Genomic DNA, 13924 nt, shown 5'->3' with positions numbered 1-13924 from the left:
GTGGCCATTTTGGGATGTGCTGCCCAAGGTTGAGGCCTTCTAATAAATCCCTACTTTATTCTTTAGCTCTGTCTAGTCTCTGTTCTAGGTCAGCCTTCACAAGGCATCACCCTGAGCAATGGCAGCTGAGGGAGCATTGTTCCCCCCGGCCTCTCTGGCTCACAGCTCCAGGCTGAGCTCTGAATCACCTCCAGGACTCATTTCAGCTGGCACTCTGGGCTTTCTTCTGCAGATTTTGCAGGAGAGGACAGGCTGGAAACAGGGAACTTTTGAAGCAGCAAGATCTGCTGCAGCCCATGTGCAGAACTCTTGGAGACAGCAAGAGACCATGGCACATCTGCAGGAATTTGCCACTGGGGACAGCAAGAGGCCATGGCACATCTGCAGGAATTAGCAGTTCCCACAGAAAATGCCTCAGCTGTAACCCTGCCCATGGATTGTTGCATATTGAAGGAGACTCAGCAGATTGGGCCATTCCACAAAACCAGAATGTTTTCTCTGCCATACTGAATGTGTGATATATTCTCCCTCAAACCTCAAATCTATCTGTACTTTTTAAATTTTAAACAATAGACAATGAATGTTGAGTGATTTGATCAATTAAAAGTTAATTCTTGTGGAAAAAAATGCTGCTGCTGGATACATAGCACAGATTCCCAGTTGCTGAAGGATAAGCTAGCAACAGAGTGAGAATGCAGATGAGGCCAGGGTGTCACAGAGTCATTTGGGATGGTAAAGTAACAATAAACCCAGAAATCCAAGCACAATGATAAAACCAAAAGTCTCAAGACAATATTGATTGCCCTCTCCAAAAGAGATCCAATAGAATGGTTGCCATACCTGATGTACATCTCTTCACGGTTAATGTTCTTGTAGAAATTCTAGGAACACAAATATTTAAAGTTACCTCTTAATGTCCTTTAATAAAATTATATCTATACACACACACACACATAGAGGTTTTGCTTTCCTTGGTAGCTAGAAAGCATAGACAGTATCAAAAGTAGATTATTTACAGACTACCTGAAGTTTAAACCTGGAACTACTTTTTCAATTAATATTTTTATTAGTTATATGTATGGTTTTATACATACATATACTTTTCCTAGTTCATAATGAGTTTATTACTGAAGGTTTTTCTATTGGAGAAGAGGAAAATGTGGTTATCCAAATGCATTAACAGAATAAACCACATGCTCCAGCTACACTTGAAACTGGAATGTGTTGAAGCAGATGTGCAGCACTGTAGTTATGGAGCACTGTTGTGCAATATTTCTAAAGGGGCCAGTTCCAGTAATAAAGCTCATTTTTGGTCACCATAACATGTTTGCAGGAATGCAATTTGCTGAGGCTGTGCAAAATGTATGACAAGAAGGGTCTCTTGAAGAGCTGCAGAGATTGACACCACATTGCACAGTGATTACTGAGGAACAAAGAGTGTATGAGTTATACACTCATGGCAGAGGTTTCTCCTCAGCCCTGAGGAATTTCTTGGAGGAAGAATCTCTCAATGCAATATCCTCATTACAAAACAGGAATAGAAAAGAAGACAGAGTGGCCTAGGAGAAGATCAGAGCCTCAAACCTCTTGGCACCCAACTGCAAAGGTGCCTTGCAGGTTTCCTGCCCACATTTGAGAACTGTAACTACTGAAATGCTGAAACAGCACGTGGGTCACCTCCTCATCACAGCTCGACTTTGTTAAGAACCCACTGTCCTATCAAGCCTGTCAATAGGTACAGGCATGTGAGCAGCAAACTTCCTTGTTTATCCACAGAATCCAAGTGGATAAAGCACACAAAGCAAACAAAGCAGATGGGGGAACGCTGCTTTCAGACTCACGCACGTATCCGTGCAAAAATCTCTTGCTGCAGAGTTTAAATCGCTACAGAACATTGTCACCCACTCCTGCCCCCAGGAAGATTTCCCTTCCTGCTCAATAAATGGGCTCTGGTGCTGTCCCCTGCTCAGGGGGCTCTCCAGAAGCAGGAGGGCCGTACCAGCAGGTTGACGGTGCAGCTCATGCGGTTGTCCTTGCTCTCGTCGCTCATCACGGCGCGATAATCCAGCAGCCTCTCCAGGAGCCCTCTCACCAGGCTCACAAAGCTTTCCACCAGGCTGCAAATGCCAGGGTGCTGCTTGGCACACTCTGTAAGGCTGCAAACACAGAAATATTGGTACAATTCTGATGGCAAGTACTGTATTAGGTCTAAATCAACTGCAGAATGTGCTGGAAATTCCCTCTGTGAGGTGGTAATTTAGATATTCAGAAGAATAAATGGCATATAAATCAAATGGGAAAAAAAACCAAAAGAAACATTTATTTTTCCTGTCTGAAAATGACTTTGAACTCAAGGGTGTACCCACAGCTTCTGGACAGAGAAATCTGCATCTGTGCTATCACAAACTCAAGTCCCTGGAATGTCATACTATTGCAATAAGCACTGCACCTTCCTTTCCTCAGCATAAAATGCAAAAATGTTTTTCTTCTCCTTGTACTGGTACATGTGAGTAAAAGCTCAAATGAACAAAAATTACAATTTTAGCTTAAAAAAGACATCACCCGAGTAATTTTACTTTGAGAAATAAGCAAAACCAATCAACTTTCTGCAGATTGAAAGAGCAGCTTTAGCTTTTCTGATAAAAACACAAGAAAGGGAGTTTTATGTTTTGGCATCATCAGTTTCAATTTACATTAACAATCATTAGCATATACTGTTTTTAAAAAGTGCTGAAGTAATTTAGGAGTAGAGATTTTAATTTACTATCAGAGTTTTGTTTTCACCATTTAACTGTTTAAATAACATTAAGTGATTACCTACATCTAGTTAAGGAGTATTTTCTTTCTTTGCTCAAGAGAAGTTATTTATTTCATTGCTTTTCTTTTGTTTCCTCTACTTAACATTCTGGTTTTCCATCAGGATCCTCTCTGACAAACTGCATTTAGATATATATATATACATATACACACACACATACATATATTTTCACATATATAATTGTAGATACAAGCACTGGATCAGGCAGAGGTACAGTTAATTTTCCCCAAGGCAGTCCTGCTTTGTGTTGGTAGCTGGGAAGGTTCTGACCTCTTAGTGCTCAATTATCAATTGAGCTCTACATCATTGTTTTCCAGACACCCAGGTAAAAAAAAATGTTATTCATCTTTAGGCACAATATTTTTTAAACTCTAATTACAAAGTATACCGTTTTAATTAATAGCAAACCAATTTTTTTTACTCCCCATAATTATTTCAACCTTTTTCAGAAAATACATATTCATATTGACTTCAATTGCAAAGAAATCCTCAAAGCTCTGGCCTAGATGGAACCTCTGCAGAATACCCAGGAATAAAGTTCCAACTCAAGCAAAATAAAAGCAGCATCTAAAGTTTATTCCTTGGATTGTGCAGCTCCAGAGGAGTCACTGTCCTGACACAGAGGGAATGTGTACATGGATGTCTGAAAGAACATTTATGTTGTGTGAGATAGGAGGGACAGAGGCCAGCAGATAAAACCAGAATACTCCAATTGCTCTTGAATGACTGGTCTGAAACTGAAATATTTAAATCAGTAACTGACACATGGCTTATAAAATACACTGCAAATGGAATGGAAACATTAAAGGGGCTAAGAGCTGACAACTGACAGAAAAGGTTGGAGCACATTAAAAGATGTATGGGGGAAAGAAAGTAAGAAAGCCTCAGAAACACATAGGAGACTGGGATATTATACAGGAAAATGGTGTTTTACAACCACAAATATCAGAAACAGTGTGAGTCACTAATGAAGGAAAGCACAGCCACCATTCAAGTGACTGTTATGGATTTCTGCCACAGGTTCCCTGGGAGTAAAAGCAAACAAGGCAGAGCTGTGAACGTTCCCTGACTGCACAATGAACACAAGACATCACATTTCTTTCCAGTACAAGCTAAAAAACATTGACATAAACCACAAGCTATTGCTGGGTCTCACCCAGCACGAAGTACATAACTCCAGTCACTGAAGAAAGGTGAACCAGAGTCCACATAAAGAACTACAAAAAGAACAGCAGAGAAGAATGTCTGTCTCTTGAGGGAAGATTCAAAAAGTTGTATTGCTCAGCTTTATACAATAATCCCAATAAAAAGGATCACAAATCTTCAGAAGATTTTTTTTTATCCCCAGGAGGGAGGAAGAAACCTTTGAATTTTTAAACAGAGCTTGAAAAAAATAGAAAATTTTAAAGAAAAAAATATTTGCAATAAAGCTCGAGAAAAACAACTGCATAGCATGGGCCACTGCAATGATGGGGAACTGGAAATCTGCCAGGTGCCATTTCCTGTTGAGCCTGCATTAGGAACTAAAACATTCCAGAACTAAAACATGCCAGAACTCATTTTCTGAGGCTGGGGACAAGTGGCATGGCACAACTTGTGCACTGATTCTTCTGCCTTTCCCCAGGCAGGGCAGCCTTGTCTACTCTGCCTGCTGAGAACAACCTCTCCCCTGTCGCACACCAGCCCAGCTCCCCCTGGGCTCTGGCTAGGACAGGCCCCAGCCCCTCATGGACCTCACTCCCATTTAGCTCTAGGGACAAATGCAAGGCAGTGCTTAATAAAACTTCTGCTGAACCTGTTTAGTTTATTATTATAATAAATAATAATATTATTTATGGGCATTGGGAAGTTCCCAGCAACCAGCGTGGGCAGGTGTTGGTTGCAGAGGTGAGCAGCAGCACAGCAGTCACTGAGTGCTGTTAATATCTGCCTTCAGGTGACACCTGGAACTGTGCAGGGGTGCAGACAGCTACAGGAGATCAGCTGATGCAAAAATGACCAAATGAATAAATGTGAAGGCAAATTTAACTGAGTTGGAACAGGGAGTTGGGGACAGGGGCTGGAAATCCCTGTTTTGAAAGGTGTAAATGGAGGAGGACCTAAACCAAACTACCTGAGAGAGCAGGTCCTACCAGAGGCAGGTCACCAGCCTCTGCTCCAACACCATTTACAGGAGTCATTCAACACAATCTGGAGATAAGATGAATTGTCATCTTTAGAAATGTGGAAACTTTGAACTTGAGGCCTTCTGGAAAGTGGGACAGTAGCAAGGGGAAAAGCCAGATATGTCAGAGCAAGGAGGGGGCCTTGCAAAGGCAGGGGATCAAAAGCTCTGTACTGTGTTTGATGGCACTCCTTGACTGCACTGCTGAAAGATGGGCTTTAACTGGGTAGTGCCACTTTCCAAGAAAAGCTCTGGAATGAAAGAGCAAAGTGCAAACAAGGCAAGCAAATAATGTTCCACAGCTCAGAAAGAGTGAACTTCAAAGGGTCACATACACAAGATCTGAGGGAAGCTTTGCTTTTTGCATAGATAAAGTCTCAGTTTGAACACTCTCTCCAGCTTTAAGGCAATGTAGTATTTCAAACTAGATGGAGACATTGTAGGAAGGTCCAGAAAACATAAGATAAACCGAAATACTGGAGTTGTTTACCCTAAGGGGAATCCTAAAGGAAACTAGACAGCAACACTCAAATTTGATAAAAGCTGCTGCAAAAAGAAACAGAATAAATCATTCTTTATGTCCCCTGGGTGTGTACCCAAAGCTTTCACAGTTCATCTGATGAGAGATGTGACTTTGCAAAGACTGCTACCCCTACCCAGAAATACAACCCACACAGGGTAGCAGGCTTTGAGGAAGTAAAACATGCACATGACATCACAAAGCCTTATTTAAATTCACACTTGTCTGAATAATCCCTTGGATTCCAATCTAGACATGTAAAAATGCAGGTTAGGTATAACTTCTTCATAATTTAGCTGAAGCACAAAACAATGAAAAGTAGCCAGGAAAATAATTTCAATGAGCAAAACTGTAATGCAAACCAGGTGTAGTGAAGCATTATGGTATTTCCGGTGCCTTCACAAAAAAAGTTGCTAAGATTCTATTTTAGGTAAGGTTATCAACCTGAGAACTGGGAACAATAAAACAGAAACACATCCTGAAGGCATTTGTTCTATTTATTCTCATGCACTACTTACATGGACTCAAACAACTGCATGTAGTGTTCATCCCCTCGTCCTCCTTCCACCTCATGATCCAACTTCAAAATGATTTCATTTTCAAACTAATAAAGAAAGACAAATCAAAACACTGAGCAGCTATCCAGAGGTCAACACACTTCAACATGGCATCAAAAATGTACCTTTGTATAATTGTGTCCCACGTTCCCAAAGGTTAAATGCTTGGGCATATTCTGGTCTGGGCTTTCGGCATGGCTGAAAGCCTGGACACAGATTTTCACAAAGCTTCCCCTGCACTGGGCACGTGAGGCACAAGCTCAGTCTGTGGCAGCTACAGACAATCTTTGTCCTCATGCAAACAACTGCACCCTGCTCAGAAGGGAGGAAAGATCTACCTGAGGGTTCTTGACAAGTCATTAACACATCAAGAGGCACACAGAGAGCATTAGTGGAGACCTACATTGAAATAAAGCTCAGTTGCTTTACATAGATCTAATTATTAAAACCACTGTAAAGATGACAGAATTCATTACTGTGCTAATGCAGTAAGTTTTCACGTTCTTCTTTGATACAAAATTTCACACAATTGTCAGTACATGAATAATTCTGTTTCTCCCTGGAGTGTTTCTGTGTAATTGAGAGCTTTGGCAGGCTGGGATCCAGATCATCCCATCAGAGACCTGGAAGCCTCTCGTGGTACAAAGAATTACTGTAGTATTTCAGATATGGCTCTTTCAGATAACTGCAATGCAAAATATTGCACCTTATTTCAATATATCCTCATCAAAACATTCAGCTCTGAGCTGAAGAAACCAAGCCAGGGCTCCACAGAGAAAAAGAGCTCTTCTTCTTAGAGCACCAAGCAGGTCATGCATCTCTTCAGATGTTTTTTTTAGAATTCCTTCAGTTTTAAAGAACATGACATTCTAAAGGAAAATATGTTAGTAGATGGACTTCCTTCAAGTAGGTCATGATTCAAACTCTCTACCCAGAAAAATGATTAATCATTTTTCAAGAACAAAGGTCAAACTTTCCCCTCTTTCCTCCAGTGTCCAACCCCGATCTATTGGCCCCCCTGATCCTGCAAAACTGCTCTTAACGCAGAAACTCAAGTGGCTTCTGCTTCTTTCAAGGAGCTTTGAAACAGCATCTGGAGCAGCCAAACTTCTCCAGTGCTCACAAAGAGCAAAACGTGGGCTCAGAGCAGTGGCAATGCAGGCACACTCTGCTCTGGAAAGGGGCAGGGAGGAAGGAGCCATTTCCACCACTTCGTTACTTGCAGGTTTTGCTGCTCTAATATTAATTCTTTCTCTGTAATTAGAATACAAATGAAAGACTGCCTGTTGAACAGTACATTCTATACTAATATTAGAGAATAAAGAGCTATCATTGAAAAATAGCTTAACAGAAAAAAAATAAAATTGCTCTGTCTCATCCTGGCTGAAATAGAAGTTTAAAGGGCTCTGAGTTAATTTTTATGCACGAGCAGGATGTGTATTAGTACTTAATGTGGGTAACACAGGTGCATGGCAGTTTCAGGACAAGGAAATATTTAGCAAAAACATCCAATCCAGCCATTTTCTGTGGGCTTACTGCAGTAAGACAAATCTGTGAATATAGTGCAGGTCAAGCACCAGTTAAATCTACCTCTTAAATCCTTCCTAGTACTTATTCAGCAGGTAGAGAATTGATTACTTCTCAAAGAAGCAATAATTTCACATTTCTGGATCTGAATAAAAAACCTCTTCCTAAGCATCTTTCCTGCAGTTTCCCAACAACCTGCAAGAAGTGAAAACATCAGTTGCTTGGATCAAATTAAAAAGTTGGCAGAATTATAGAACAAAGTTTTAAAGCTTCTGTGCCAACATTAAGCTCTGGAAAGCATCTTTCTCCTCTCACTTAAACAGAGTGTGCCTAATTGTCACTGGCCCCAATTTAGCTTTAAACCCTCCTGCTTCTCTAACAGGTCCAAGGAATCTTCCCTTGGAAAACATGTCCATGGATCTCTCTGAAGCACCAGGCTTACAAACTCAGCCCTGCTGCTGATCTCACATCCTTCTGAAGCCTTACACATAGCAAGATTTTGAGAGCTGAGAGAAAGAAACGTGGCTCTTTACAGCAGGTGAATCTCCTGTGCCAGAGGAGCTTGCTGGGGACACCTCAGTCACGCCCCAGTCCCCTGTGGGAGCTCAGAACAGCAGGACACTGCCCTGGAGCCAATGGCTCTCTAACAACCGGGCTGGAAACCCAAGCACACAGCAGCAGCCAGCACTGATTTCTGACACGGTCCCACAGCAGTCAGGAAGGAAAGCAAACACAGAAAACTTCCCCAGATGGCTCCAGCAGTTGGCAGAACCCACAAGAGATACTAAACTGAAAATGCTAAACACAAACAGAATGATTTATTGGAGCAAAAATATAAACACAGATGAATTAATCTTTCCTAAGCCAAGTTAAATCCTCAATGTAACTCAAATCCATGTTTATCTAAATGATATTTTCATTTACTCTGCAAAGAGCTAATTTCCCTTGTTTGTTTATTTGTTCCTTTAAGCAAGCATTTTCTAACTCCTGGCCTCAGATCACAGTTAGAACAAGCAGGACAAGGTCTCTTGATGATGTGTGTTCCTTTGGGAAGTCTCAATAAAATGAACAACCTGATCATTCAAGGAAAGGAAAGGTGGGTTATCAGCATTTGGAGGATGGGACTTTTTTAACACATGAGCAATGAACTTGTCTCACATAAGCAATGAGCTTCTCTTTTTATTTGAAGGAGAAAGGAATGCATTTAGAGGACTGAGTCTATCCACAGACACTGAGAGATGAATAAATTGGCTTTCCAAGATTCCCAGCTCTCTGAGCTCATGATAGGCAGAGCCTCCAGAGCTAAAATTAGTAGATATTAATGGCTCCCTCTCTACATCTTCAATTAGAGTTAAAATTACGAGCTTATGTAACACTGCTCTGGGTGAATGGAAAATACATGTGCAAAGTAGAAGAAAGGATTGCAAGAAAATGTCTTACTGTGTCCTACACCTACATGCAGATTCCAAGCCACTAAATGTATTTGTAGAGCAATTCATTCTTGAGACAACCACAGGTGGTATATTGTTTTCTCTGGGATTAGACGATTTCCTAGAAATAGCTAAATAAAATAAAACTCTTTATAGATAAATTTAAATGTCTTTATATCCTTGCTGCCTGTATGTTGTGTGCATACAGCAGGACACAGCCCCCAGCCCCAGCACTCCCCTGTGCCCCCAGAACAGAGCCCTGTCCCAGCACAGCACCAGGGATAAAACATAGACAAAATTTTTGGGAAAGGTTATTAAATGGTGTTGGAGGTACCAGGCAGCTCTGGTTCCTGTGCTGGTACATGCTCAGCTCATAAAGATGTTTCTGTTTGTGCTTTTCCCCCCTCTTCTCTCATTAGAGAAGATTAGATTAGAAATAAATTATTTATTTTTAAAGTTTCACAAAATTATGTTTTAAGTGAATGTCATTCTGGGCTCCTGAGTGCCCCAGGCACTCTCAAAATAACATGCTGTCATTCTCAAAATTTTACACTAAATTTTTAAAAAAACATCCTTTATACTACTAAATGTCAATTTGCAAATGAAAATTGCCCACTACCAAAACCTGGAGTTTATGTGCTTGTGCACCCAGTAACTATCCATTCATATTACTTATTTGCTCCTTTAAATTAAGATGGTAACAATTTTAAAACATAGAACTTAATGTGTCTTTCCTTTACAATACGTATTTTACAAAACTTACCAGAATGGCTAAACTTACACTGGTAAGTTTTTTAATCTTAATTATCTCATCCATGGCAAAGGAGAGGACAAACCCCATGATTCTTGATGAGCAAATGATCACAATTCCTAAAGCAGAACATTAGAGCCCAGTGAGACTCAGCTGCTCAATTATGAAATAGTTTTTGCACCATCTGATGAAAACTCCCCCTTTTCCTTAAGCTGCAATAAACCCAATGTCCTTGTTCCTTGGCACTGTAAAATACCACCTGAAACTTCTTTTTATGGCAGGAGAAGTGATTCAGTGGGCACTGGAGTGCCTGGCCTCCCTGTGCCAGGCTCCCAGGCTGCTGCTCCTGTTAATCAGGCAGGATGAGTGATGGGTTTCAGGATTCCTGGGCTGCACAGATCTCTGTGTCTCTCCCAGGAGATGAGGTATAAGCCACAAGCAGGAAAACATTTTTAAGAAGGCAAATATAGGACTATCAGGACACAGAGGGAACAGATGCACAGAAACAAAGTGGTTTTTAATCTTGGCCTTGAACCAAAAGCTTTGCACTGTGGAATACAGACCAAAATGGAAATTCCATCTGCTCATTTGTTCCACACTTCATTGACACAGAAATGCCCCAAACGCTTTAAAGTATTAAACATAGCTGGGTATACAAGATATTTATATTTACATGTGTCTAAAATGATGCCTTTTTGTTTGTCATTTTCCCTTACACAGATTGCTCTGAATTCATTATTTGTGTAACTGCAGAGCTGAATATCCAGTTTATAATTTACTGTGGGAGGCAGTGTGCAAACACAGAACAAGGTGATTCCATGCCCAAAGAGCTCGAGGAGAATGGAGATGTCAGACAGGGATGGATATTCCACTGCCCAGGCAGACACAGCAAGCAGTGGCAGGAAATTTAGATTACAATCCCTAGTGCCTTGCCCCACCACCCCCAGTTCTATTCCATCAATCAAAAATATTTCATAGTAGTGACTTAAAAATTCTTTTTCCTTTTCAAAATGGCTGCTGAAAACACTCCAGGATTTCAGTTCTCCACAGTGATTTCTTTTTCTCACAATACATATTTAAAAAGGTACAGTTTCCTGATAAATCTAATAATACGTAATTAACTATTCACTGCTACTCCTGTCAGATACTCTGTATTAAAACCTGGGAGTTTTGGCTTACCAATACCTATGTCACAAGGAAGGGGGATAAGGAAATATTTAGATTACAGAGGATCCCTAGAGGTCATTTAATTCTATCTCCTACTTAATGAAGGGCTGACTTCAATGCAAGCCTTGCTGCTCAGAACCTTTTCCAGTAAAATCCTGAAAATTTGGATTAAGATCCTGAAATCTCCCTGGGCCCCTCTTTGATATTCCATCTATTTCTTGCTGTCAATGCAACAAGTTTTGCCTAAGTCAAACTAAGTCACTCTGGAGATCCTACACTTGCTGTTTCATTGGTTCTGAATATTTGGGATTTCACTTTGTGTAGTCAGAAAAGCTCACTTGACAAACATCTACCAGAAATACTGAGCACATGACATTTAAATGTATTTTCACACAGAGCATTTTTAATTACCTTTTTGAATTCTCCTGTCCTCTGATATTCACACAGCATCATGTCAAAGAAAATTGGGATCGTGGCTTTTCGTAGCTCGACTTCTGGAATAAGAGTCATTTCCAGGATGGGCCCAACCATCCCCGGAATAAAGCAAATTTTATTCTGGCCTGAAACAAAATCAAAAATTGAATATTTGAAAAGCAAACTGCATATTTTTAGGAAGACATCTAGGAGCTGCAATCATTTAAATTAGTGTTGAATCCATCTGTGTTGGTCAAGTCTTACAACTCAGTCACTTCATTTCCTCTCAAAAGCTGGGGACATGTGAATGGACACTGTCTCCTTCTAAGGTGCCAGAATGCAGTGCCAGGAATAAGCAGGAATGCCAGAGGAGTTGATATTTTCAGTGAAGAACTCAATTTTTCAAGTTTTTGACATCTCCTTATAAATATTTAGAGTAGAAAGTAATAAATTACCCTAAGAAGTTCCCAAATTCAACCAGCAGGACATGGTAATGTGGAGTAACCTTTCCATGAAGGAGAAAACCACGACTGACTTTTAGAATTAAATTAGACATTGCAACAATGAATCAAACCAACCAATGCACCAAAATCAGCAGCAGTAACAGAAAACCATCCACAGAACCCAGCTGCTGACCCCACACTGAATTATCTGGGAGCACCAGGGTTACATCAGGCACAGCAAACACCCAAATGTGCAGAGCTCAGCCAGCCCCAGGCGTGGCTCAAACGCTGGTAAATGGAGCAGAGCAGCAGCAAACCCAGGAGCTGTGACAGTGCTGCCTGAACCTTGTGAGGGGACAAAAACCTTCTCTTCAACACAGGTGAGACTTGTTCCACACTAAGGAGTGCCTGAGTCAGATGTTCCTCTCTGGTGTGAGCCGTCTGAATTGCCAATGCGAATGCCACACCAAAATTTTGCAAGATAAAATGAATATTCTACCTAAGTTCAGTTAATAAGAAGTGATCCCAAAGGAGTTAATGAGAAACTCTCAAAGGAGGAGCAGCAGAACTTGGCTGAATGACAAATGTAAAAACTTTTTTTGAATTTTAATTCAAGCAGATTTCAAATCTGTCTCCTAATTTGCAGAATCATAGGTTCAGGCTGAGCAGTAACCTTGTCAGGGAAAATTCACCCAGTCTCAGTCCTGCAAAATAAGGTTCTGAGATGATTACAATCATATTTGATGTCTGAGAGAAGGTTCTGAGTTCTCTTTTAAATACAAAACTGGCAGTGGTCCAACTGTATCTCATGTTGGCTTAATCACAGGAGTGAAAACATATTTTAAGTTCAAATACCAGAAATATTTACAAAAGCACTTCATGTCAGATATTTTTCAATGGAACAAACATTATGTGACAGTTTCAGTTGCAGTGAAGCTCAGTTTGCTACTCACCAAGTTTGTACCACATGTCACGGATAGCAAAGCCAATTAAACGTCTCATATCTCCATATCTGGGAGGAAAGGAATATGAAAGGTATTTTTATCATTACCTTTTTTATCATTTTACCACAAAATTAAAGATAAAGGATATATTTTGCTTACTTGTTCTGGATTTTGTTGTATTTTGCATGGGAAAAGTTTTCTAGCTGTAGTGAATCTTGGGTAATAAAAGCCACAGCCAAATGAAAATAGTTGTTCCACAGCTGTAAATTGAATATAAGGAAATTATAATAATTTTGAGGAAAGCAGGAATAATATTCAATGATGCATAATGCAGAATAATTTATGAAACCAAACGATGCAAGCAATATGATACTTTTACATTATGCAGAGATGTACATCATTAGTATTATGCAATTAGCAGAAAAGCAAGAAAGATGAATTTTAATAACCACTACTACATATTTGCTTCTAATAACAGAGCCACTGAACAAATATTGCGAAGAAAAAGATTCACATGAGATCCATTGGCCAACAACACTAAACCCTGAACCAGAGCAGGGCTGGGGGAACACGTTACATGCTGGTGGAGCTTACCAAACTGGAGCTAAGGCACCTATAATTACACTGCATTTGAGCACCACTTCAAAAGGCATCTCCTGCCTCCTCTTCAGATCCTAATTCAACAGCCATTTGTATGAAATTCCAGTGTAATTTGTGAAGAGCTCTCCACATGAAAGAAGGACAAAATACATCCCTAAATAACAGCTGATAGCACTGAGTCTGTACTTGAAGTAGACAAAAAGCCTCTGAGCTTACAGTGCACAACCCTTCATTCCTGAAAGCAAATTATTTGTTCTACAGACAATTAAAAACAAGCACTTCTCACACACTAAAAAGGGAAAGGGAAAAGAGAAACTTCCCTAGGAAACACAAATTTAAGGAAGGAAATACAATTTTCAGAAGCTTTTAGGCAGTCAGCAGCAGCTTTAAACACTTAAAAATGCAGCTGCAGCTAAAACCACTGGTAGAGCTCAGTGAGAGAGCAGAAGGCAATGGGAAATGTATTCAGTGGTGGTTCACAGGATGGAACAAAACACAGGACTGAGCTCTTCATTTTGTATGGTGCAATACAAGCGTGGGTTGGGAACTCACACTAAACAGCCTGGAAACAAAACATTCCATCAAAAAC

At 40.3% G+C, this 13924-nt stretch overlaps 1 protein-coding gene across 1 annotated transcript in view; it reads right to left on the bottom strand.

Moving 5' to 3' along the window:
* The window catches only part of DOCK2 (dedicator of cytokinesis 2), a 157534-nt gene that overhangs the window by 23897 nt on the left and 119713 nt on the right, over positions 1-13924 (bottom strand). Inside the window, exons 31-36 of the mRNA XM_041397569.1 lie at positions 12895-12995; positions 12745-12803; positions 11346-11494; positions 6021-6106; positions 2000-2156; positions 841-881 (exon numbers count right to left, since the gene is read on the bottom strand). Of these exons, the coding sequence (XP_041253503.1) occupies positions 841-881; positions 2000-2156; positions 6021-6106; positions 11346-11494; positions 12745-12803; positions 12895-12995 (593 nt within the window). The remainder of the gene's footprint in view (positions 1-840; positions 882-1999; positions 2157-6020; positions 6107-11345; positions 11495-12744; positions 12804-12894; positions 12996-13924) is intronic.

The sequence above is a fragment of the Onychostruthus taczanowskii genome, unplaced genomic scaffold (assembly GCF_017590055.1).
Source record: "Onychostruthus taczanowskii isolate IOZ18803 unplaced genomic scaffold, ASM1759005v1 scaffold14, whole genome shotgun sequence".
Classification (NCBI taxonomy): domain Eukaryota; kingdom Metazoa; phylum Chordata; class Aves; order Passeriformes; family Passeridae; genus Onychostruthus; species Onychostruthus taczanowskii.
Note: the sequence above shows the minus strand (reverse complement) of the source record. Positions and strands in the feature narration are given on the sequence as shown.